The sequence below is a fragment of the Pogoniulus pusillus genome, chromosome 17 (genome assembly GCF_015220805.1).
Source record: "Pogoniulus pusillus isolate bPogPus1 chromosome 17, bPogPus1.pri, whole genome shotgun sequence".
Taxonomy (NCBI): Eukaryota; Metazoa; Chordata; class Aves; order Piciformes; family Lybiidae; genus Pogoniulus; species Pogoniulus pusillus.
The window spans coordinates 22,522,606-22,545,938 of NC_087280.1; the positions used below are offsets into that span (position 1 = coordinate 22,522,606).

At 53.6% G+C, this 23,333-nt stretch overlaps 1 protein-coding gene and 1 long non-coding RNA gene across 4 annotated transcripts in view; one reads left to right on the forward strand and one right to left on the reverse strand.

Annotated features, from left to right (window-relative positions):
* On the forward strand, positions 1-6,496 carry LOC135183172 (uncharacterized). Its single transcript, XR_010305436.1, has 3 exons — positions 1-152; positions 1,241-1,431; positions 5,667-6,496. It is a non-coding gene; the product is annotated as an uncharacterized LOC135183172 (long non-coding RNA).
* Positions 6,271-23,333, reverse strand: part of KLHL25 (kelch like family member 25) — a 23,171-nt gene continuing 6,108 nt past the window's right edge. The window contains exons 2-4 of one of the 3 annotated variants that reach the window (XM_064158075.1): positions 17,683-17,725; positions 13,695-15,524; positions 6,271-7,727 (exon numbers count right to left, since the gene is read on the reverse strand). In XM_064158075.1, the coding sequence (XP_064014145.1) occupies positions 13,738-15,507 (1,770 nt within the window). In that variant the 5' untranslated portion in view covers positions 15,508-15,524; positions 17,683-17,725 and the 3' untranslated portion in view covers positions 6,271-7,727; positions 13,695-13,737. Of the gene's footprint in view, positions 7,728-13,694; positions 15,525-17,663; positions 17,726-23,333 lie in introns of all 3 variants that reach the window. The other 2 variants (XM_064158072.1, XM_064158073.1) reach the window with 2 other exon arrangements.

Here is a 23,333-nt window from a genome sequence, read left to right on the forward strand (position 1 = left end):
GGGTTTGTTAGTTGGAGGGATGTTGACCTCTGCAAATGTGATTGGTTTGGGGTTGGAAACATGTTTATATTGTGGGGGAAATAATACTAGCCCCTGAGAGGAGAGCCTGTGCCAGTGAGCACTCCCAGCCCTCACAGCGATGGGCAGGCATGGTAGGTACCGCTCATGTCCCTCCCAAAGCTAATTTCACACCTCTTGAGATACCCAAGAGGTATGCCTGTCCCGCTGGCCCTCTTTCCCACACAGCCCTGTCCTGCTGGCCCCACACAGCTCTGTCCTTCTGTCCCTCTTTCCCCACACAGTCCTGTCCTGCTGGCCCCACACAGCTCTGTCCTTCTGTCCCTCTTTCCCCACACAGTCCTGTTCTCCTGTCCCCGTCTCTCCGTCCCCGCGCAGCCCTGTCCTTCTGTCCCCGCGCAGCCCTGTCCTGCTGTCCCTGCACAGCCCTGCCTCTCCGTCCCCACACAGTCCTATCCTGCTATCCCCGCGCAGCCCTGTCCTGCTGTCCCCGCACAGCCCTGCTCCTCCGTCCCCGCACAGCCCTGCCCCTCCGTTCCCGCACAGCCCTGTCCTGCTATCCCTGCACAGCCCTGCCTCTCCGTCCCCACACAGTCCTATCCTGCTGTCCCCGCACAGCCCTGTCCTGCTGTCCCCGCACGGCCCTGCTCCTCCATCCCCACACAGCCCTGCCCCTCCGTTCCCGCACAGCCCTGCCCTGCTATCCCTGCACAGCCCTGCCTCTCCGTCCCCACACAGTCCTATCCTGCTGTCCCCGCACAGCCCTGTCCTGCTGTCCCCGCACGGCCCTGCCCCTCCATCCCCACACAGCCCTGTCCTGCTGTCCCCGCACGGCCCTGCCCCTCCATCCCCACACAGCCCTGTCCTGCTGTCCCCGCACAGCCCTGCCCCTCCGTCCCCGCACAGTCCTATCCCGCTGTCCCCGCACAGCCCTGCCCCTCCGTCCCCGCACAGCCCTGCTCCTCCGTCCCCGCACAGCCCTGTCCCCCTCTCCCTGCATCCTGGGGCTCCCTGGGGACGTGGCTAACTTGCGGGACAGGCTGCAAGCAGCCGCTTGGCTCTAGGCCGTGTGGCGCAGCCAGGCGTCCCCAGCGGGATGGGGCCCAGGGCTGTTGGCCGGTGCCTAACGCGGCAGGGCTGCGCCCCGGGAGGCTCCCCCGAAGGCACTGTTTTGAAGTCCCTTTGCTCTCTCCTCTCTCCGTGATGCTCGTTCCTCACACAGATGCAGCTCACCTGGCAATTCCTGATCCCGCTGACCTCTCCCCGCAGCCTGGCGTCTCTCCCTCGGGCACTCGGCGTCTCCAGACGCTCTTTTCTTTCCCCTCGCCATTCACCGGAGAGCTGTTTCTCACCGGCCACATCTTTGCAGCGAGCCTAATTAGACGGGAGCCTAATTAGAGCGGAGCAGGAGCGGTGAGTCATTAGCAGCGCCCTGTGGGGAGCCCCGGAGCAGCCCCAGGCGCAGCGGGGTGGCGGCGTGGGCAGCGCGGGGGGCCGGGGCGCGGCGGGCGCTCGGCAGCAGCCGGCGGAGGGAAGCGGCTCCGGCGGGGGTGGGGGTGTCTGACACCTGCAGAGAGTGCCCCAGGTGGGGGTAATGCGCGTTCCACCACCGCCTGCACCTGCTGCAGAGCCAGGTGCAACGTGCTGCGCGCCCGGGGCCGCTGGGCTCGGGCCGGGGCCGGGGCTGGGGTTGTCTGTCCGTCCCACCCAGCCACGGAGGTCAGGAAACAAAAGGGCTTGTCCCAGAATCACAGAACTAACCAGGCTGGAAAAGACCCCTAGGATCATCCAGCCCAACTTACCACCTAACCCTTCTAATTAACTAAACCATGGCACCAAGTGCCCCAGCCAGCTTCCTCTTAAACACCTCCACACTCCACCACCTCCCTGGGCAGCCCATTCCAATGCCAATCGCTCTTGCTGAGAAGAACTTCCTCCTAACATCCAGCCTAGACCTGCCCTGGCACAGCTTGAGACTGTGTCCCCTTCTTCTGTTGCTGGCTGCCTGGCAGCAGAGCCCAACCCCACCTGGCTACAATGTCCCTTCTGGTAGTTGTAGACAGCAATGAGCTCTGCCCTGAGCCTCCTCTGCTGCAGGCTGCACCCCCCCAGCTCCCTCAGCCTCTCCTCACAGGGCTGTGCTCCAGGCCCCTCACCAGCTTCGTTGCCTTTCTCTGGACACCTTCCAGCACCTCAACATCTCTCTTGAATGGAGGAGCCCAGAACTGGACACAGCACTCAAGATGCAGCCTAACCAGCGCTGAGTACAGGGGCAGAAGGTCCTCCCTGGTCTTGCTGGCCACACTGCTCCTGATACAAGCCAGGATGCCATTGGCAGCCCTTAAGCTTTTTCTTCTTCCTGTTTTATTCCTACTCATCTTTTTAATATATTCTACACTACACTTGATCTTAGCCAAGAGGCTGAGAGGAAATCTTATGAGGAGCACCTGAGGGAGCTGGGAATGTTTAGTTTGAGGAAGAGTAGGCTGAGAGGACACCTCATTGGTGTCTACAACTACCTGAAGGGGTGTTGTGGAGAGGCTGCTGCTTGGTTCTTCTCACAGGGAACTGGAGACAGAACAAGGGGGAATGGCCTCAAGCTGAGGCTGGGGAGGTTTAGATTGGACATTAGGAAGAAGTTTTCCACAGAGAGAGTGGTCAGGGAGTGGAATGAGCTGCTCAGGGAAGTGGTGGAGTCAGCCAGCCTGGATGTGTTTCAGGGTGGTTTGGCTGTGGTGCTTAGGGCTGTGGTTTAAGATGACTCTTGTAGAGCAGGGTTCTAGGTTGGACTTGGTGCTCCTGAGGGGCTTTGCCAGCCTGCATGGTCTGTGATTCCCCATGACAGAGCAGAGCCAAGCGTCCTGGCTGCCTGCTGGTGGCTGTGGGGAGAAGGATCCCTAGTGGGATGGAAAAAGAATGTAAGGAGAGGAGCAGAGGTGTGATGTTTTCTCTGGAGGAGGCTGCAGGGCTGGGGCTAGGTGTGATGCTGGGACTGAGAGATGGGGTTTTCTGTGGGTTATTAAATCACATCCCGGCTGAAAGTGCCAGCAGCTCTTTGACAAGCAGAAGTACTGCCATCCTGGCATGGTCCTGGACTGTTCCTCCAGCCTCAGCTAGGGAGGGAGGGCTTCCCAAGAGAGCCAGCACTCAAAGCCCACACGTTATTTGATTTCTGAGCTGCACGGTCCCTGGGGGATGTCGGGAGGAGGGAAAACATAGGTTGTATAGCCAGGATCAGTCCTCTTGAGCCCTTCCCCCATCTCCACACACAAGTACAGAAGGGTCCTTGTCCCCAGCGTCTGTGAGACGCAGCTCTCAGTGCTGCGGGCGGTGCTGGGGAAGTGAGATGTGCAGGCGCTGACAGCGTGAAAGCCAGGCTTTCTTCCACCTAATTGGATTTGTTATTCAGCTGAGGAACGCTGAATGGCCTGGGTGGGCTCCGGGCTGGCCCTTCCAGTGAGGAAGTCAGGACGGCGTGGTAAAGTAGGTCATGTTGCTGCAAACAGGGTTGGTGGCTTTGCACAGCAGCCCGCGATGTTAAATAAGGAGGTGGTGAAACGGAAAGAAAAGGGAGATTGTAAGGAAGGAGGAATGAATGAGCTCAGCCTCTGCTATTCACTCCCACCAGAAGTCCCTGCTGCAGGCTCCCATCCTGGGGCCTCTTAGCAGTGCTGCCTGTACCCAGACGGCTCCCGCTCTGCGCCGGAGCAAGAGCGAGGGGACGCAGGTTACATTTCCAGGTGGTTGCAGGGAGCTGGGGGCAAGAATTTCTCTTGCTCTTGGCAGCTTAGCTTCATTTGTGAGGATGGCATTTCCTGGGGTAGCAGTTTGTGAGCCTGAACCCTCTTCAGAGACTAAAATGTGTTGGATTTAGCCCAAGGAGAAGGTGCATGGGGAATAGGAGTATAATTTGACATGGTCCATGCTGCAAGGGCAAACGTGCAGTGCTGGGGCAGTAATTAATGTGCAGGAGATGACAAGCCCAGGACATGAGGCTTCAGTGCTCTATATAGATGTGGATGTATTTGAGATCGTGTTGGGTGGCTGGAAAACAAAACAAAACAAAACATCCTCCACTCCAATTATGTGTCTAAAATGCAAGAGTCAGCCTCTGGATGGATCTGGGGCTTCCTCAGACACCGGAGGTATTAAATCACCAGCTACTCTGCTTTTAATTGACTCTAATGACAAAAGGAGAGTGAGATCAGATGATAACTCCCCGTAGGGCTTCACAGCACAATAGTAGTATTTCAAGGGCGTCTGAGGTCAGGCTAGGAAAGTGCATGTTTAAAAACTATAGTGCCTTTCACTAGCAGTTGCACTTAAATAAGACATAGGAGCATCAGCCTTTTGCAGCTGGGGAGCTTCAGCATCATCAGTCCCTGCAGATGGAGGTGCCAAGGCCTGGGCCTGCTGGCTGCCTTCCTGGTCCCTTCTCCAAGCATTTCCTATTTCCTCCAAATGTGTGTTCTGTTTTTTCCCCTTTGAGAGTGACAAGCACCCTGTTACAGAGCTGGGGAACTGAGGTGCAGAGTGCTCACGAGCAACATTCAGATGGGCCCAGAGGGTGGGTAGAAACTTGGGTCCTGCCCAAGCTCTCCTGTGGTACCAGGCCCCTGACAAAGGAGGCAGCAGGTAGGTGTGCAACAAGCCAGAGTCTGGTGTCGTGGGTCTGCCTGCAGCAGTTTGCTGTCGTGACTGGGTCTGAGCAAGGGCCAGGTCCTTGAGGACCTCCACACCCCTGAGGAATGTCCATGCTGGGCTCCTTGTCACCTGGTGGGGAAGCTGTTTGAGCTCTGGGCACCCTGCAGTGGGGGCCAGCAATAGCGTGTGGGTATGTCTGCCAGGAGCCTGGGAACACACAGCCCCTGCAATGCCACCAGGCAAGACTCTTTCCCAAGTGCTCGCTCCCAGGCACAGCTGAGCCTGACCTGCTGAGGCAGCGAGAAAGCTCCTTTCAAAAAGCAAAACAAAGCCTGTTTACATTTCTTCCCCTGTACCTCTCAGTTAAAATCTAGCCCTGCTCTGGCTGAAGCTTTATTCTAACTGTTGTATCCGTTTCCATCTCCTGCACCCCTTTTACTTTGTTGCTGCTAACCAAGAAACCTTTGTATTTTGCAGGGCATTTAATTCCATAGCAACATGTTGCTGCTGTCACAGCAGCTGCTGATTGCTTTTGAATTGTCTCTCAGGCAAGCTCCAGAGTAAATACAAAAGAGCAGGTCTCTCCGTGGCTTCTATCAAAGCTAGCCAGTTGCAAAGCCTCCTGAGCTGGTATTTAAAAGTCCTAGAGTCCCATATAAAACCTGAATCAACAAAACTAAAAGGGATTTCGTTCACACACTCCCTCTCTTTTTCCCTCTCCTACCCTGAATTGGCTTCCCAAAGGGTTCTTTAATGAGGTTTTTCTATGGAGCCTTGCACTCCTATCTGCCTGTCTCACACTGGCTAGCTGTGCTGCCCACCTAGCTCCTGCAGGCAAGGAGACACATTCCCAGTCTCCTTAAGGGCTCAGAAATTCAGGCTCCAATGCCCTCTGGGACCATGCATAACTTCTCTAGGAAGAAGAGGCAAGTAAGGCTTTGCAAGGTGGTTGTGTTTTGCTTGGTGCCTCTGAGCTGCTCTGAGCAATGCTTTTGTGCTCCCAGGCCTGAACAAAGCTGGAGCTGCTGGTCCCAGATCCAGGAAGAGCCCAGAGCAGGGCTGAATCAGTGCCCTACTCTTCTGGGAGATGTGTATGGAAGAGAAGCATGAGCAGGAACCCCAGCTGGAAAGCTCATCTCAGCTGTCAATAGGCCCCTTTCTTGAGAGTTGCAGCAGCCAAGTGAAGGCAAATAGAGAAAACAGAAGTATGAACTCTTCTCCTCTTCCTCAGGAATTATTGGCTGTCCCTGCAGCGTCTGGGCTGGGCCCCCCCAACCTATTTGGCAGGTGTTAGCACTGCAGAGTTCCCGAAATCATGGCACTGTCAAGCTGAATGAGAAACAGCTATGGAGAAGGAGCCACATAGGTCCTCAGGGCACAAGGAGCCCTGGACTTTATTCCCAGATCTACCACCAACCTTGGACAAGGCACTTGACTTTGTGCCTCAGTTTCCCAAGCGCTGAAGCAGCAATAATTAAGGCTGGTTGCTTAGGAGGTTGTTTGTGAACCGCCCCACCAAGCCCCAACCCTGTTATTAGTCCTTGGCCCTGTTATTAGACCTAAATCCAACTTGCTTAAGAATGAAGACTCCTGTGAAAAGCACACAAATGGTTTCCCATGTCATCATTTTTATTAAAGTTCACAAACAGCTGAAGAAAACAAACAAACAAACAGAAACAGAAACAAAAAAGAGGACAGAAGATGTAAATAAACATCACTGAGAGAGCACCAGGGGCTGCCTGTGCACAACCTGTGCCCTCCCCGGCAGCACCGCGTGCTCACTGCTCCGAGAAGACCTCTGTTGTTTGAAGCTGTGTCAAGGCTTTTCATCACATTGCATCATTCAGCTGGCCAGGCGACAGCATAACCTAATCCAAGGACAAAAAGGCAAGCCCGGAGCATCTGCGGGGCTAGATCTGCTCAGAGGGAAGTGGGATGCTGGGGCGATGCTGGACCAGTCGTTGGCAGGAGCCAGCCCTGGAGGAGGCTGGTCAGGAGCTGCCTCCCTGGCTCCAAAATCCATGTGCCTTCCTCCATAGCATGCAGGAGGAGTGATTTGGGCTGGCAGCTCCTGGATGAATGAACCCAGCCTGTGTGGATAACCTGGGGTGGCTCCAGCCTCAGCAGCCACATGCAGGCAGACACACTCGTGGCTCTCCACAGCGAAGCCAGGCTGTGCGGCACAGCGGCAAGGAGGAGATCCACCCCCAGCCTGCCCTGCCAGCCCTGCAGAGTGCTCCCCGCGTCCAAGGCCCCTCTAGAGGCGAGATGCCCCCTCCCAAGGCGCACCTCTACTGCAGCTCTCTCGCTCATGAGGCCCTCACCCACGCTCAGCTCAGCAGCTCGGCTCTCATTTATCTGCTGAAGATCTCGGAGCGGGGCCGGAGCCTTGGCAGGCTGACAGAGCCGTCGAGCTCTTCCCAGCAGCTGCCTGCGAGGAGCTGCCCGGCCCGCCACCAAATCACAACCGGCTGCAGCAAGGAAAGGTGAAAGAAGAAATACTTAAAAGGCCCAAAGCAGCAAACAAAAGGCACCTGCCCTGCTTCACCGCAGCACCCAGCACTGCTGGCAGCCACCCCAAGCTCCCACGCTTTAATGTTTCAGCAGTCATTGCCTCTGCGGCGAGGCTGGAGGATGAGGGGAGCCAGGTGCTCCCAGCCCCTGGTCCCTTCCAAAAACACTCTTCCAAGTCTCCCAAGCAGCAACTGCCACTGGGAAGTTCACTGCCTTTCAAAACGCAAATTCACCTGTTTCAATCCCCCTAACCGAGTAACAGAAAGCACTTGGTGGCACCCCATGCTGTGCTGCCAAGGGATGCAGCCTGGTGCAGACCTTCCATCTCCCGGTGCCCCCAGCACCAGCTTCTGGCTCCTTGCCAGTGCCACACAGCGGCCAGGGCTGGGGTTAGGGTGGCCCCTTTGAGGTGATGCTGGTGGTGGGGACGGCTGAGCCTCCTGCTCCCGGTGCCAGGAGGGGATGCAAAAGGCTCCTTGGAGCCAGGAGAGGACTTGGTCACTGTGTCAGCTCCAGCTGTGAGGCAGGGGACGTGGATGTGATGCTGGCATCTGAGACAGGAAAGAAAAAGCTTGTTAGCAGGCTCAATGCTTGGCTCAGCCCAGGCAGGGAAGCAACAGAAAGTGGGCTTCACATTGACAGCTGTTGGGATAACCTCCCCCTCACACCCTTTCTACCCTGAGGTAGAAAGCATTTGGTTTATCTGGGGCTTGGAGTGTGCTGTGCTTTAGCAGGAGAGGGGAGAGAGTGGGCGTTCAGCTGGGGAGCTCTTAGAGTACTGGGGGGGGGGGTCAGGCAAAACCAGCCAGAAAACATCCATGAATATATATGACAGGGAACGAAAAGTTGAGGGAAATGGAGTTTTAGGGTTTGGGTTTTTTTTTTAGGTCAGGGAGGAGGCCCCAAGAATGGGGACAGACAAAACAAAAAGACCCTTTTTCTCTTTTTCCAGAGGTTGCTCCAAAACCTCCCATACGCCTGACGTTTCCAAGGGGTTGATTAATCCAGTCTGGGGCCGAGCTCAGACTGCACATGTTTCCATCTGCCCAGGGTTAGGAAAAGCCTGATTTTCATCGACTTTCCTCCCCAGGCCAGCCACTCCCTTCCAACACTGCCTGATAAACTGGCTTCAGAGACAACCAACCGCTTGGAAAGAGCAGCAGCAGCAGAAAACTGCAGTCCCTGTTTATCCAGCCTTGCCATTATACGTATGCAGATGGGTTTCCCTAGAAGCCACTGAGAGAAACTAGCTATGACTTTGTTCCAGCAAATACCAGTGAGCTTGTAATAGGTTGCAAGCAAGCAATCCAGCAGCAGGCAGGTGAGCTGCAGAGTTCAGGAGACAGGAAATTATCCTCAGGGGGGTTTCAGGCTGCCATTAGCAGGCACACAGGGCTTTTGCAGGGGAAGATGCCCGTTTGTGACCGCGGCTCTGAGGCTGGAAATGGGAGAGCTACGAGGCAACAAAACCCTGAAGCTTCTTGCAAGGTGAAAGCTGACCAAGTGCTTGCTCCACGTGGAAGGGAAGCCAAGCCAGACAAACAGCTCGTTATCTGAGCTGTAATTAATTAAATCACCAGGAAAAGCCACTGAACAGAGCCGACGCTTGGTGTGGCCGCGCTATCAGCATACAGCTCTGGGCCTGGCATGCTGCCCAAATCCTTGCAGCAGGAACTTTGGGGCCAAAGGTCAGCTTTCAAGTGCCAGAGCAGCCTCAAAAACCTGTGGCTTTGGCCACTCAGCACCCGCTCAGCGGCAAGCACCAGCTGCTGGTGCCACCCTACAGCTCTGGCAGGAGCTAAACTCAACACAAAATGGGCTCTGAGCTTTCGTGTGAGCCCCAAGTATTCCAGGTGAGTGAGCAGTGCCCAGCCACCAGGCTGTCCCCTACAGCTCAGACTGTGAGGAGGGTCCTGCAGGAGCTGGAAGAAGGCAGTGGGAGAGGAACCCCTGGATGCTACAGGGTTTGGCTCATCCTCATTTGTTTTGAGATAGGAACTCTGGCACCACCCCAGGGCAGTGCTTGAGGCAGCACAGAGGGATGCAGTGACTCTCTTCGCCATTTCTTCTCCCCTGCCTGGACCAAGCAATCTGCAGCTCCCTTGTCTTCAGTAATCATCCCAACCCCCAGCTGGAGCCCAAGCCCATCTGTGAGCCTGCCCCATGCAAATTAGAGTGTCACACTCAGACAGCTTGGAGATACCACTTCTAACCTGGAGACAGGCAGCTTGGAGAACCTGTTCCTGGCACAGCCTGAAGTCACCTCCTGGGAGGTGTAGAGTTGTCCCCGTCAATTGTCACTGCACAAGACTTGAACAGACCACCCAGCATCATACCCCAAGCTCCTGGCTGGGCTCTGCTTGTGTTACTAAACACAGAGAGTCTTTATGAGCCAAGTGCTCAGTATTCTATTTCCCTTTTGTAATGATTCTCCTCCTTGGGGCTCCAGCACCACGGGTGGGAGGAGGCCAGGCTTTCACTTTTCATATTGCTAATCACCTCTGATCCCTGGAATTAACTGCAGGTAATAAACACTAAATTAATGTCACACAGGGGCTCTGGGACCTCTGTGGAAAGGTGCCCTGGCTCCAGCTGGGAAGGGTGAAGGCCATGCCCTCGAGGAAGCCTTTCCAGCTGATCTGTTTTGTGCTTGGAGCAGGCTCCTGTTTGGGGATCAGTGTTTTTCAAGGACATATAATTTGGGCTTCAGGGCCAGCAGGAATGCAGCTCACAGCCTGACAGGTGAGAGTGGTTATTTCATCAGTACCAAGCACTATTTCCTACCTTGTGACTGCCCAGGCCCTTCCCCACCAGCACAGCTTGCTCTGCTCTGACGGCAGCTTGAACAGTCTCTCCTGAGACTTATAATCAAGCAGGTTGGAAGAGAGCTCCAAGCTCAGCCAGCCCAACCTAGCACCCAGCCCTGGCCAATCAACCAGACCATGGCACTAAGTGCCCCAGCCAGGCTTTGCTTCAACACCTCCAGCCACAGCAACTCCACCACCTCCCTGGGCAGCCCATTCCAATGCCAATCACTCTCTCTGCCCACAACTTCCTCCTAACATCCAGCCTAGACCTGCCCTGGCACAGCTTGAGACTGTGTCCCCTTGTTCTGTTGCTGGCTGCCTGGCAGAAGAGCCCAACCCCACCTGGCTACAGCCTCCCTGCAGGTAGTTGTAGACAGCAATGAGCTCTGCCCTGAGCCTCCTCTTCTGCAGGCTGCACACCCCCAGCTCCCTCAGCCTCTCCTCATAGGGCTGTGCTCCAGGCCTTTCACCAGCTTTGTTGCCCTTCTCTGGACACCTTCCAGCACCTCAACATCTCACTTGAATTGAGTGGCCCAGAACTGGACACAGTACTCAAGGTGTGGCCTGAGCAGTACTGAGTACAGCAGAATAATAACCTCCCTTGTCCTACTGGCCACTCTCCTCCAGCTAAGAGGGATTCCCATAGGATAAGCATTCCCAAAGCACACCAGCAGCTGGGCATGTGCTGGCAAAGCTGACTTCTGGGTGCCCCTATTTAAAGAAGGATGCCACAGGGACTACAGTGGCTATTGCAGCAAAGTCTTTACAGGGTGAGAGCTACAAGCCAGGATATCCCTGGACTAGACCTGCTGACAGGGTGGCCACGGGAGCTTAGGGGGTTCCTGAGGCCAGTTTTGGCACTGGTGCAGCCAGGACAGCCAAGGCAAGCACGTGGATGGCAGCTGGTGTGGCATGGGCAATGCATGCACGCAGGAGACGTTGGGAGCTGGCCCTCACTCCCTTGGCTTGCTGCTTTATTTAAGGAGCTGTCACGGTGGCCGAGGCCATAACAATAACTTAAGCTTTTTAAAGGAAACAAAAAACCCAAGCCCAACCAAGTGTAGAAAAATGAGGTGAAGAGACACTCTGTCTGGCAGGAACTCATGGGTATTTTAAAGACTCCTTTTAACCAAAGAGCAGGACCCAAGCCAAAAAAGCACAGCAAACCCTCACACAGTGACTGTTCACTGTTTGATTTGGAGGCTGGCATATTACAGTTCCTAGTTTTCTTGTGCCAGGCTCCAAATTACATGGGGGGGTGGGGGGGGGGGGGGCAGGGAGGAGAAACAATCAAATCTCTATACAATCCCCACACAACTGTTTATTGGGTCTGAACAGCCCAAATACAGCATAGAGGAGGGGGGAAGAAAAGGCAGGAGAGGAAAATCAACATTTTTGTGACTTTGGAGACAGCTTTTTTATTAGGTGGCTGAAGAATCAACTCCCACCTCAAAAATATTCCCTGTTCCTATTCCCAGCTGAGTGGCTTCTGTGTCTGAATATTAAAGCTCAACATCTGCTACCAGAGAAAATTAATTTTCAGCTCTAGGATGGCTCTTAAAGGGAGGCCCCATTGACCTGAGCTGAAAATGATGGAGTCCTCACACTCCTTGCTGCAATATTTAATAGCTGAGTGGCAGTTAATTAGATTACTGAGCCACTGTGACAGATGCTAGGCAACGCCTGAGGAGGAGAATTTGGAAAGGCCATTATCTTCCAGTGCTGGGAAAGCTCTCAGAGAGCTCATTTTAACCCTTTCCACTCTTGCCCTGCCCTCATTCTGTTCAAGTCCATGTTACTACCAGGTGTTTCACAAATCAAAGGCCAGCAGAATGCTCTGCCTGCCTTTCTTTTTTCCCCCCACCTGGGAAAAGCAGGTGGTCACATTGGGCAAACACCCAGCAGAGGTGCCAGCAGCTCCTCCTTGGTTCCCAGCTGGCATCAAAAGAGATGATCACTGGGAAACACCAGTAATTGCACCCACTGGGAGATTCCCAGGCATACCAACCACACCAAGTGGGAAGCAGGGAAGTGAGAGGGTGTTAGAGGGTTTGGGCAGCATTCCTTCTTCCCTGTATTAAGTGAAGTGTATTTTGCTTAGTCCATGGAAGAATTTCCCTCCCCACAGCTCCCACTCTCCAAATAAATCTGTAAGGGAAGCTTGTCAGTCCTGCCCCTAGACGTGAAGGTTTCCCAGCTCCATCAGCTGCCTGGAGTGTAGGCTCCAACCACTCAATCAGGGCTGTGTGTGCTGCTGGCACTGTGAAACCTGCAGGCTGCACTAGCAGAGGTGTTAGAGACTTCCTGGGAAGACAATGCCACCCAAGTGTGGCCCATATCAATACCTGCTTTCACAAGGCAAGGTGAGAAGAGTTTTTGGCTTTTGCCTGGCCAGCTCCATCTCAGCACAGACTGGGAAGACATGCAAAGCTCTGGAGTCAAACTGCTCAGCAGAATGGCAACAAACACCCCACTGGGGAGGCAAGAGAAGGAGCCAACAGCCCTGTCCTAGTGGCACTGCAACAGCACCTTCCCTGAGCAAGCAAGAAGCGGAGCACTAGAGTGAGACAGGACATCATGAGAGTCAGCTTTCTGACTCTCACCTCCCCAAAAACCACTGATAAACACATTCTTCTGGTTATAAAAGCCCTTCCCTCCCACTCAGGGCTCACACAGAAGTCTCAGAAGTTCTGATCTAACAAGCAATGCTTTGGGTATGAAATAAACACCAAGACCATCAAATGCACCACGGCTGCTGAGCTTCTGCTACCCACTGACGTGTAAGTAGAGAGCACAAAAAGAGATCCAGGGTTTGCCAGCATCCCACGGGTCACTTGCCTGCATATTCATCCCCCACTCAGCACAAATATTGAATTACTGAGACTTTGTCCAAAGCACTTCTGGCCCTCCTATCTCCCAGGACTCAGGCAAGTGCTTTTAGAAACTTAACCCCTCGAACCACCTGGAGACAGGATGCAGACCGAGGCAGTTGGGGCTGTTCAGTCTGGAGAGGAGAAGATTCCAAGGTGACTACTGTGGCCTTTCAGCATCTTAAAGGGGCAACACAAGAAAGCTGAGGAGAGACTTTTTAGGCTGTCAGGTAGTGATAGGAGTGGGGAATGGAACAAAGCTGGAAATGGGGAGATTCAGAGTGGATGTTAGGAAGAAGTTGTTCAGCATGAGGGTGGTGAGAGCCTGGAAGGGGTTGCCCAGGGAGGTGATGGAAGCCTCATCCCTGGAGGTGTTTAAGGCCAGGCTGGATGAGGCTGTGGCCAGCCTGATCTAGTGTGAGGTGTCCCTACCCATAGCATGGGGGTTGGAACTGGCTGCTCCTTGTGGTCCCTTCCAACCCCTACTGATTCTGTGATTCTATGGTGACAGCTGTGGCAGCAGGCATGGACATGTTTGCCCTCCCCTACCTGACCAGCATGTGGAAGGGTGATGCTGGCACATCAAGCTAGCTTGAAGCAGGGGGTGAGGAGCTAGGGCTTGCTTGCTGACATCTGTGTAGATAAGATAGTGGAAGGCTCACATGGAAACAAAAGCAAGTTGGGAGCTAGCTAGGCTCACAGCATCACAGAGCTGCTCGCTGCTCCCTGCTGCTGCATCCCCCCGCTCTGTTTGCACCCTCAAAAAATGCGAGCAACATGGAACCGCTTGGCACGGAGTGTGCAGACAGCACTGAGGCCAGACAGCAGAGCAGACCCTTACCTTATTGACCCCCCGGCTACAAGGCCCCGAGCCCTGCCCCTCCTCACGACGGCAAGTGCTTCCAAGTGCTGACAAAGGCCGTGGGGATGAGCGAGTAAGGCACGGTCGTGATGCAGTTCCACGTGTCCGACGTGGGGTCGTAGCAGTCCAGCGTTTTGCACCGCTGGGTGCCAAAGTAACCCCCCACCACGTAGAGTTTGTTGCCCGAGGCCAGGGCGTGGCAGGACATGCGCTTGGCCGTCATGTCGCCGATGCGCGTCCACTGGTCCGTCTCGCAGTCGAAGCGGTAGGCAGAGGCCGCCGTGAACTCGGTGTCCCCGCCCATGATGAAGATCTGGCTGCCCAGGACAGCGGCCGCCGTGTAGCGCCAGGGCTGCGGGCACTCGGCCTTGATCGTCCACCGGTTCTCGGCCGGGTCGTAGCACTGCACCTTGGACACCATGTCCCGGTGGATGCTGGTGCCGCCGAACACAAAGAGCTTGAGCCTGGCGCTCACCACGGCGGCGTTGCTCACGCCGTCCCGCAGAGGAGCCACCATGGTCCACTTGTTGGAGATGGGGTCGTACTTCTCGACTTGCTTCAAAGAAACAGAAGGAGACGCAGGGAAGACTCCAGCTACGGCGGTGTGGCCCCCGACCACGTACAGGCAGTTCTCCAGTTCAGCCGAGCCGTGCCCGAACCGAGCTATCAGCATGGGGGCGGCTTTGGACCACTCCTCGTGAACGGTGTCGTACACCCACACGTCCTTCGAGACCCCGTTCTCAGAGCCCCTGCCTCCAGTGATGTATACTTTGCAGCCAATGGCACAGGCACTGAACTCCTTCCGTGGACTTGGCAGGTCTGCTTTGGGGATAATTTCCTTTGCTTTGTGATCCACTTGGTAGATCTTATCACACATGAAGGTCTGTCCTCCCAGGATCAGCAAGGTGTGCCCGGCTTTGCGAGGCCTGGCACAGGGACTGGTGACCACCCCGTCGTTCTGGAGGATCTTCTTCTTGCACTGAATAGCTTCATCCAAAACGAGCTTGTTCCTTTCATCCACCATAATCAAGTCCTCACAAGCCAAGGCTTCCTTGAGGCATTCAGAAGGAAGCAAGGCCAGACGAACATTCCTCAGAAGCTCTGGGAGATAAGCCTTCCGCTCATCCAGATCGTATTTCACCCACTGCATGACAGCCTTGAAGACCTTTTCTTCGTCCTCGATTTCCAGCTCATCACTGGAGATGAGGTCCAGCAGAGTGTCCTTGGAAAGGTTGTTGAAGTCCTCGCTCTTGTGAACGGTCTCAAAGTTGACCAGGCACATCCTCCAGGAGAGCTCATATAGCCGCCGGCACTGGTGAGCGTCTGAGAGCAGCATCATGCCCAGGCAGTTGGAGGGGTAGAGGTTCTTCTCCAAGAACTCGGCTGCCGCGTCTCGGACATCGTGGAACTGCAGCATGTCTCCAGCCTCCAGGAGGGACTCTGCGTTCTCCTCATTGATGATAATCCTAGAGGAGTAAGCAAAATCCAGCAGCAGCTCCAGCACCTCTGGGTGGAGGCTGTCGTGGAAGTTTACTTCATCATCCAGGCTCTCGCGGAGGCCGTTGCTAAACATGGCTTCAAAGTACCTGCTGGAGGCAGCCAGCACTGCTCGGTGACAGGGGAACGACCTGTTTCCTGCCCAAAGGGTGACATCAGTGAACATGCAGTGCTTCCGCAGGGTGTTCAGGTGGGACAAGACACAGTCTGGGTGGGAAGCTTTGTGGAAGAGCAGGATGTTCATGGAGCCGGTGCTGGTCCGGGATTTGCGGTTCTCGTGGACGCTGACTGACATGATGCCAGAGCTCCTGCCTGCAGGGAAACACACAGACAAACCATTACTCCCCTGTCCTCGCTGCTGTAAGGCATGGAGAATGTGCATCTGCTGTCCAACCCTGGCCCTTAAACCTGAAGCACCAGGTGCCAGCCCAGTGCTCCTGCTCGGGGGTGCTCCTGCACCCTGCCTTGCAAAGCCTCTGCCTGCTGCACCTAACTGAGGCTGAGCAGCAGGGTGGGAAGGCAGAGCGAGGTGAAGGGGGAAATTCTGCACTTTGGTTTCAGCAACAGAGCAACAAAGTGAAGCAATCAAAACCCAAAGTTGATGGTAAATTGTCTCAACAGCCCCTGGAGGGTATTGGCAAACCGCAGCAGAGTTATTTTTCCTTCGAAAAGAGCATTCAAAGAGCAGCCTATCCAGGATAAAGGGCATGGCTCTGCTCTTGGCTCAGCACAAATCAAGCCTGGCTTCTGCTTTTCATGAAAGATGACTGCAGGTTTAGGAAAGGCAATTGCTAGGGGTCTCACTTAAGGAATATTTAGCTGCCAGCACAGGCAGAAGTTCTGCCCAAATGTTACCAAACCTTTTTAACTGTGGCTTTGTTGCTAAAACTCACCAGACACTTTGTGTCAGCTCAACAGTTTTGCAGGACATACATCGGAGAGCAAGACAAAAAGAGACAACTAAACTCTGCTTTTTAGCAGACAGGCAGAAGCAAACACAAGCCTTTTATTAGCTCCTGTTACACTGAAGTGCTACCTGATGCTTATCCTTGCCTGAAAGAAAGAAAAAAACCCTCTGGCCCAGTCAAATTAATGCTATCTAGATGAGAAAATCCAAGGCATTTACTCCAACATATTTTAGCCAGCTCCATTTTGTCCCCTGTGTAACTGATGCAGGCAGACAGACATGGATGGAGCCTTCAGGACTGATGTTGGTAGCACGACTGCCCCGAGGGCTGAAGAATGAGCCCCCAAAAAAGAGAAACGAGGTCAGCCTGCTGTGCCCCTGCCGTGGGTCCTGTGACAGCAGCCACAGCGATGCCACCCCAGGCACTCCCCTAGCTGACAATCATTTTTTAGTGAGGGACTGGCTAAAAGTGGCATTCGCAGGCAGGTAACCCACTAAATGCAGTGGAGATGGGGAAGATGACAGAGCTCAGGGTGAGTAAGAACTGTCCCAGGAGTATTTCAGGACTTGGGGAAGGGAGGACCCTGTTTGGATGCAGAGGAGCATCAGGGGCTGCGACCTTCAGCTCAGCTATCCTTCCAAGCCACAAAGCCACAAAGAACAGCTACAAGTGGGCAAAGCAGGCCTAATTCAGAGGGAAAAAGTGGGTCTCAAGCAGCCCCATCTGGCTCTGCCACATCTTCTCTATCTTTTTTCTTCCCCAAATCACCATTTTGAATAGAACAAAACAACCAGGCTGGAAGAGACCTCCAAGACCATCCAACCTAGCGCCCAGCCCTATACAGTCATCTAGACCATGGCACTAAGTGACTCATCCAGTATTTTCTTGATCACCTTCAGGGACAGTGACTCCACCACCTCCCTGGGCAGCCCATTCCAATGCCTATCACTCTGTGAAGAACTTCCTCCTAACATCCAGCCTATACTTCCCGAAGCACAGCTTGAGACTGTGTACCCTTGTTCTATTGCTGGTTGCCTGGCAGAAAAGACCAACCCCACCTGGCTACAGCCTCCCTTCAGGTAGTTGTAGACAGCAATGAGGTCCCCCCTGAGGCTCCTCCTCTCCAGGCTAAACAACCCCAGCTCCCTCAGCCTCTCCTCATAGGCTTCCTCCAGCTTCAATGCCGTTCTCTGGACACCTTCCAGGTTTCCTTTGCAGGCTGGAGACACCAGGGCTGAAGCCCCATGGCATTCCCACTGCAGGCACCTAACTGTTTGCAAATCAGTAATCAGTCACACAGATCTAGCTGGGAAAGGGGCTTAGGTTGAGTTCTCTTTGTTGTTGATTGTTTTATCAGCTTGCTTTTCGCAGCCCAAGGTTCCTCAAGGGTCTTTCTGGAGATCTACATCATCAGTCCCATCCTCTCCAGGCAGGCTGCTGATAAGGACTGCAGGGAGAGCGACCACCTCGACGTTAATGTTGTGCTTAGCTCAGACACTGACAGGTAAGGCTTACAGTATACTTTCTCTGGGAGAGAGGTTACCTTTCATTAAAGAGCTCACCCTTCTCACTGACAGTTTCTTGAGACCCAGTTTGATGTGTGCACTGAAAAAAAAACAAAAACAACTCAATTTAGAGTAGATCATAAAAACTGGCCATAGGAGAGCCCAAACCCATCTTTAATCCAGGACAGAGTTATGCACACTACTTAAAATCATGGCCAATGGCAAACTCCAGTGGTTTCAAACATCTGGATTTAAAGTTGGATTTTCCTGCTCTGGCAGGGGGATTGGACTCAATGATCTCTTTGGGGCCCTTCCAAGCCCTAACATCCTGTGATCCTCTGATCTCACCAGCCCTGCACTGGAGGTCCCATGGGAAGCCATGAAACACTGAGAGAGCAGACGCAGCACTCTCAGGCTGCTGGCAGGTCGCAGCTTTGACCTGCCAGAGACCTGGAGCCACACAGTCCTCCCACGCTCCATGGGTGGATGACCTCAAGTGGAGGTGGATGGCCAGATAAGCTGCTTGACTCATGCTCTGCTCATGCACTTCCCACCCCCAGCTTCTCCAGCACCTCAAAAAGAGTCCAAACTCAACAAAGGCTTGTGGACATGTCCCTCCTTCCCCACTCACTGCCACGAACTATTGAGGCTGGTCTTCCTGCGGCTTGACAAGAGAGGTTCTGCCTCAACACGAGGGGGAACTTCTTTACTACAAGGGTCCCAGAGCACAGGAATAGGCTTCCCAGAGAGGTCATGGAGTCTCCTTCCCTGGAGCCTTTCAAGGCCTGTCTGGATGTGTTGCTCTGTGATCTGTGTTAGATAGCATTGTCCTGCTTTGGCAGGGGGGTTGGACTGGATGATCTCCTTGGGTCCCTTCCAATCTCTAATAGTCTGTGAGCCTGTGAGAGGCTGAGGGAGCTGGGTGTGTACAGCCTGGAGAAGAGAAGGCTCAGGGCAGAGCTCATTGCTGTCTGCAGCTACCTGAAGAGAGGCTGTAGCCAGGTGGTTGGTCTCTTCTCCCAGGCAACCAGCAACAGGGGACACAGTCTCAAGTTGTGCCAGGGCAGGTCTAGGCTGGATGTTGTTAGGAAGTTGTTGTCAGAGAGAGTGATTGGCATTGGAATGGGCTGCCCAGGGAGGTGGTGGAGTGGCTGTGCCTGGAGGTGTTGAAGCCAAGCCTGGCTGGGGCACTTAGTGCCGTGGTCTGGTTGACTGGCCATGGCTGGGTGCTAGGTTGGACTGGATGAGTTGGAGGTCTCTTCCAACCTGGTTGATTCTATGATCTATGTTTTTGACTCATTCCTTGGGTTACAGACCAGCATAAAAAGTGTCTCTGAGCTCCTCCACACAGCAACAACAGGTGGCCCAAGCAGCTGTAACTCCTCCTCGGCCTCCAAGCCAGGCAGGAGCAGTGACACTCCTTTCACTTGTCATCAGAGGCTGTCCAGAATCAAGGCTCCAAAACAGGAAGGAAAATGCTATTATGGAGCAGCACCGAGGGAAATGCTTGGCAACATTTACACCCAGAGCAGGGATAACACTAATTTAAGAGGTTATATGGACACCCTTGTCCAAGCTCTGCAGTGAGGAATACAAATGAAACATTTATGAGCCTGCTAAAAGCTATTGATTTAAGTTCCTGCTCCCACAACCTCAGAAACCACCCTGCCATTGCTCCTGCTTTCTTTGCTCAAGGCTCAGGTCAGCTATTCAATGGTAACCTTTGATTTGCTTATCCACAGAAAATAAAATTAAGCCATTTATATAGGACAGCTATGGAAACAAACTAAAAGATTGCTTGCAGGAAGGCAGCAGCAGGGTTTTATTTTCCCCTGGCACTTAGAAAAGCCACTACTCAGAATGGAAGGAGCAGGTCACTTAGAAATTAAGAAGGTCTGTATAAAAACTGCAGCAAAGGCACTTTGTATATAAATATAGAAACAGGTAAATATATGTATAGACAGGCATATGTGTGTGTGTGGGGGTATCACTATCTTCTCCAGGGCACTGGGTAACCCAATACTATTTCTATCCAAAGGGTATTGAACACCATCCAGGGAACAAGTTGGTGGTTCCAGTGCAGTCCCCATTAGCTCTGCTCTTCATATTACCTTGTCCCACTACAGGCACCAGCTGCCAGCCTGAACATTGAAGAGGCCACAGACAAAGCCCCTTTAGTTGGTCTCTGCTGGAGATGGGCTGTGACACTGGATGTCACCAGGCACAGATGAGCAGGGCTAGGCAGACCATTAAGCTGAAAGCAGAGCAACCTCTGAGCTCTGGTGTGCAGCCATCTCACCAGTGAGGCTTGGTTTACAGCTTGTGGTTTATAGCAGTTTCCAAACATCTTGTTTTGAGGGCTTCTTGAATCCTGCTGTAGCTGAGCACACAGAGAAACGTGGCAGGTAGTAATTCTTCCCCTCCCAAACACACCCCACTGCATCTCTCGGTCTGCCAGAGGACTTGGCATCTTCACACCCAGATCAGATGAACAGAAACTGCAGACAGCAGCTATTTCAGCTGATAGCTTTCTTCCAAAATTTAGCAGCCTTCTAAATCCCAGAAGCCTGTAGCTAAAGGGATCTGCTGTAGTTTTGATGATGTGCACTGGAGTATGCTTCGGTGCCAGCACTGCTGAACAGGCTGGACCCACATCATGCCCTGCTACAGGCACTTCTCAGAACCAGATGCATGCAGAGCAGAATTTGGCCCCTACCACAGATTTTGGCCCCTTCTGGATTCCTCACTCCTCTCACCCAGCTACTGAGCTAAAGAGAAAAATGAGACCCACTCAGAATGAGGAATATTTTACACAGAGAAACCTGTCAGTGCCTCCTGCCAAGCTCCCACCTGCTCTGCGAGCGCTCAGAGTTATCAGAGCTCCCAGCTGCATCTTCCATCAGGCTGGAAGCTATCAGCACAACAGACATGTCAACACAAACAGCAGAAGGCATGACCTGAACAAACTGGGCCTTGGATTTCTCCAAGCTGCATTCATTTGTTTTCCCCTCTTTGAAAGGCAGGAAATTGAAAAAATAAATATCTGCTGCATAGCCTTTCAGAAGGACCTTACTGTGTGCAGGGGCAGATGATAACCCCTCCTCCACATGGATGAGGGCAGAGGGGCATCAGCTTTTTGACAGCTATCCAGTGCTGTCTGCTGGCTACAGAATTCCCCTGGCTGTCTGCAGCCTTTGTACAGCAGGTATAGGAACGACAGGGATTTTTTTTTCCAGCAAAGCAAGACAAGGGTGCTTCAGAAATCCTGCCACTCACCCACACAGGGCACAGAGCAACCCCAAAGGAGGGTAGGAGGAGTTGGCTCTGGGAGAAATGGCCTCTTGAATCTCAGTACATGAAGAAAACACCCCAGAAGTCTCTCTGGACAGGACAATGCTGGCAAAGAGAACAAAGGGGAAAACCAAAACCAGAGCTGGCTGAACTCCCCACCCAAATAACAGCCACAGTTCTCCTGTTATAGTGCTTCTTGCTCCCTACAAGCTATGAGGAGAGGCTGAGGGAGCTGGGGTTGTTTAGCATGGAGAAGAGGAGGCTCAAGGGTGACCTCATTGCTGTCCACAACTACTTGAAGGGACATTGCAGCCAGGTGGGGGTTGGTCTCTTCTCCCAGGCACCCAGCAATAGAACAAGGGGACACAGTCTCAAGCTGTGGCAGGGGAGGTCTAGGCTGGATGTTAGGAGGAAGTTGTTGTCAGAGAGAGTGATTGGCATTGGAATGGGCTGCCCAGGGAGGTGGTGGAGTCACTGTGGCTGGAGGTGTTCAAAAAAAGACTGGATGAGGCACTTAGTTGACTGGACAGGGCTGGGGGATAGGTTGGACTGGATGATCTTCGAGGTCTCTTCCAACCTGGTTGATTCTATGATTCTATGCCCCAGCAGAAGGCTCTCTCCCAGGCTGGTAGGACCCCACCTTGGAGCCCTGCTGGTGTGGGCCATTTAGGAGAAGCTCAGGAAACATGCTGTTACCACTTGAAAAATCCAAGCAGCACCTGGGAATCAGAGGCCTTGAAGCCGTATCAGACCCTGTCCCTAAATCACTAAACAACTGCATACGAGAGGACAGTTCAGAAGGACCATACCCAGCCAGGCCTGGCATTCTCTCATCCATCCTTTCCTAGCAGGCTGTCCACAAAGCTCCATTTTCAATCACCATCTGCAGGGAACTGCCAGCTGAGCTGCTGCTTCCTCCCAAGAGCACAATAACTGAGAGTGAGTAAGAAGTTCCTCAGTGGGACTTCAGAGGATCAAGAATAGTTTCTGCTTCGGATCTATAAGTGTTCTCCCAAGACTGTGAAGGTTGGCTAAACACCAACAAAGAGCCCAAATCCCATGAACCAAAGCTGGCTCTCTCTCTTTGCCAGTCAGCCTTTCAGAGAAGCAGCAGGCAGAACATGTTTCTTTTGCCCCACTCAACCATGAACTGCTTGAAGCTGTAAATAAGTAAATAAAGAAGCAATAAAGTTCCCCACTGGCTCAGCTCAGAAGACTTGGAACAAGCTGCACATGTTACAGCAAAGATACCATGTCCAGTTTGGGGCTCCTCAATTCAAGAGAGGCAAGGCTGTGATGGAGAGAGTCCAACAGAGAGCCACAAGGATGATGAAGGGACTTGAACATCACTGCTGATGACTGAGAGACCTGGGCCTGTTTGGTGCAGAGAAGAGAAAGCTGAGAGGAGATCTGACTGATGTCTATAACTAGCTGAGGGGTGGGTGTCAAGATGAAGGTGCCAGGCTCTTACCAGTGGTGCCCAGTGACAGGACACAGAACAATGGGTACAAGCTGGAACACAGGAGGTTCCACCTCAACATGAGGAGACACTTCTGCATGGTGAGGGCGATGGAGCCCTGGGACAGGCTGCTCCTTCTCTGGAGACTTTCCAAACACACTTGGATGTGTTCCTGTGTGACCTGCCCTGGGCAATCCTGCTCTGGCAGGACGGTTGGACTTGGTGAGCTCTGGAGGTCCCTCAAAGCCCTACCATTCTGTGACTGTGTGATCCATTCCCAAGCAGGCAGCCACGCAGGCCCTCCATGGATGGACTGCACTACACCCTACAGCCCCTCCTTCCAAACCAGAGCAGATCCACCTTGGGCAGCCAGCAATGACTACTTGCACAGAGAGGAGGGTGTGGAAGATTCAGGTTATTTTCTCTCTGATTGTACAGTATCAGCCCACTTGGGTGAAATGCCACCTTGAATCCAGCCAAAGTTCAACTTCTCCCTGGAAACAGTGGGATAAGTTCTCTACTTGACCTTGACAGGCTGGATGGGTGGGCAGAGGCCAATGGGATGAGATCAAACAAGGCTAAGTGCAGGGTTCTGCACTTTGGCCACAACAACCCCAAGCAGCACTACAGGCTGGGGACAGAGTGGCTGAGAGCAGCCAGGCAGAGAGGGACCTGGGGGTGCTGGGAGAGAGGAGCTGAAGATGAGCCAGCAGTGTGCCCAGGTGGGCAGCAGAGCTGGGAGGTATCAGGAGCAGTGGGCAGCAGGACAAGGGAGGTTCTTCTGCGCCTGTGCTCAGCACTGCTCAGGCCACATCTTGAGTGCTGTGTCCAGTTCTGGGCTCCTCAATTCAAGAGAGATGTTGAGGTGCTGGAAGGTGTTGAGAGAAGGGCAGCAAGGCTGGGGAGGGGCCTGGAGCACAGCCCTGTGAGGAGAGGCTGAGGGAGCTGGGGGTGTGCA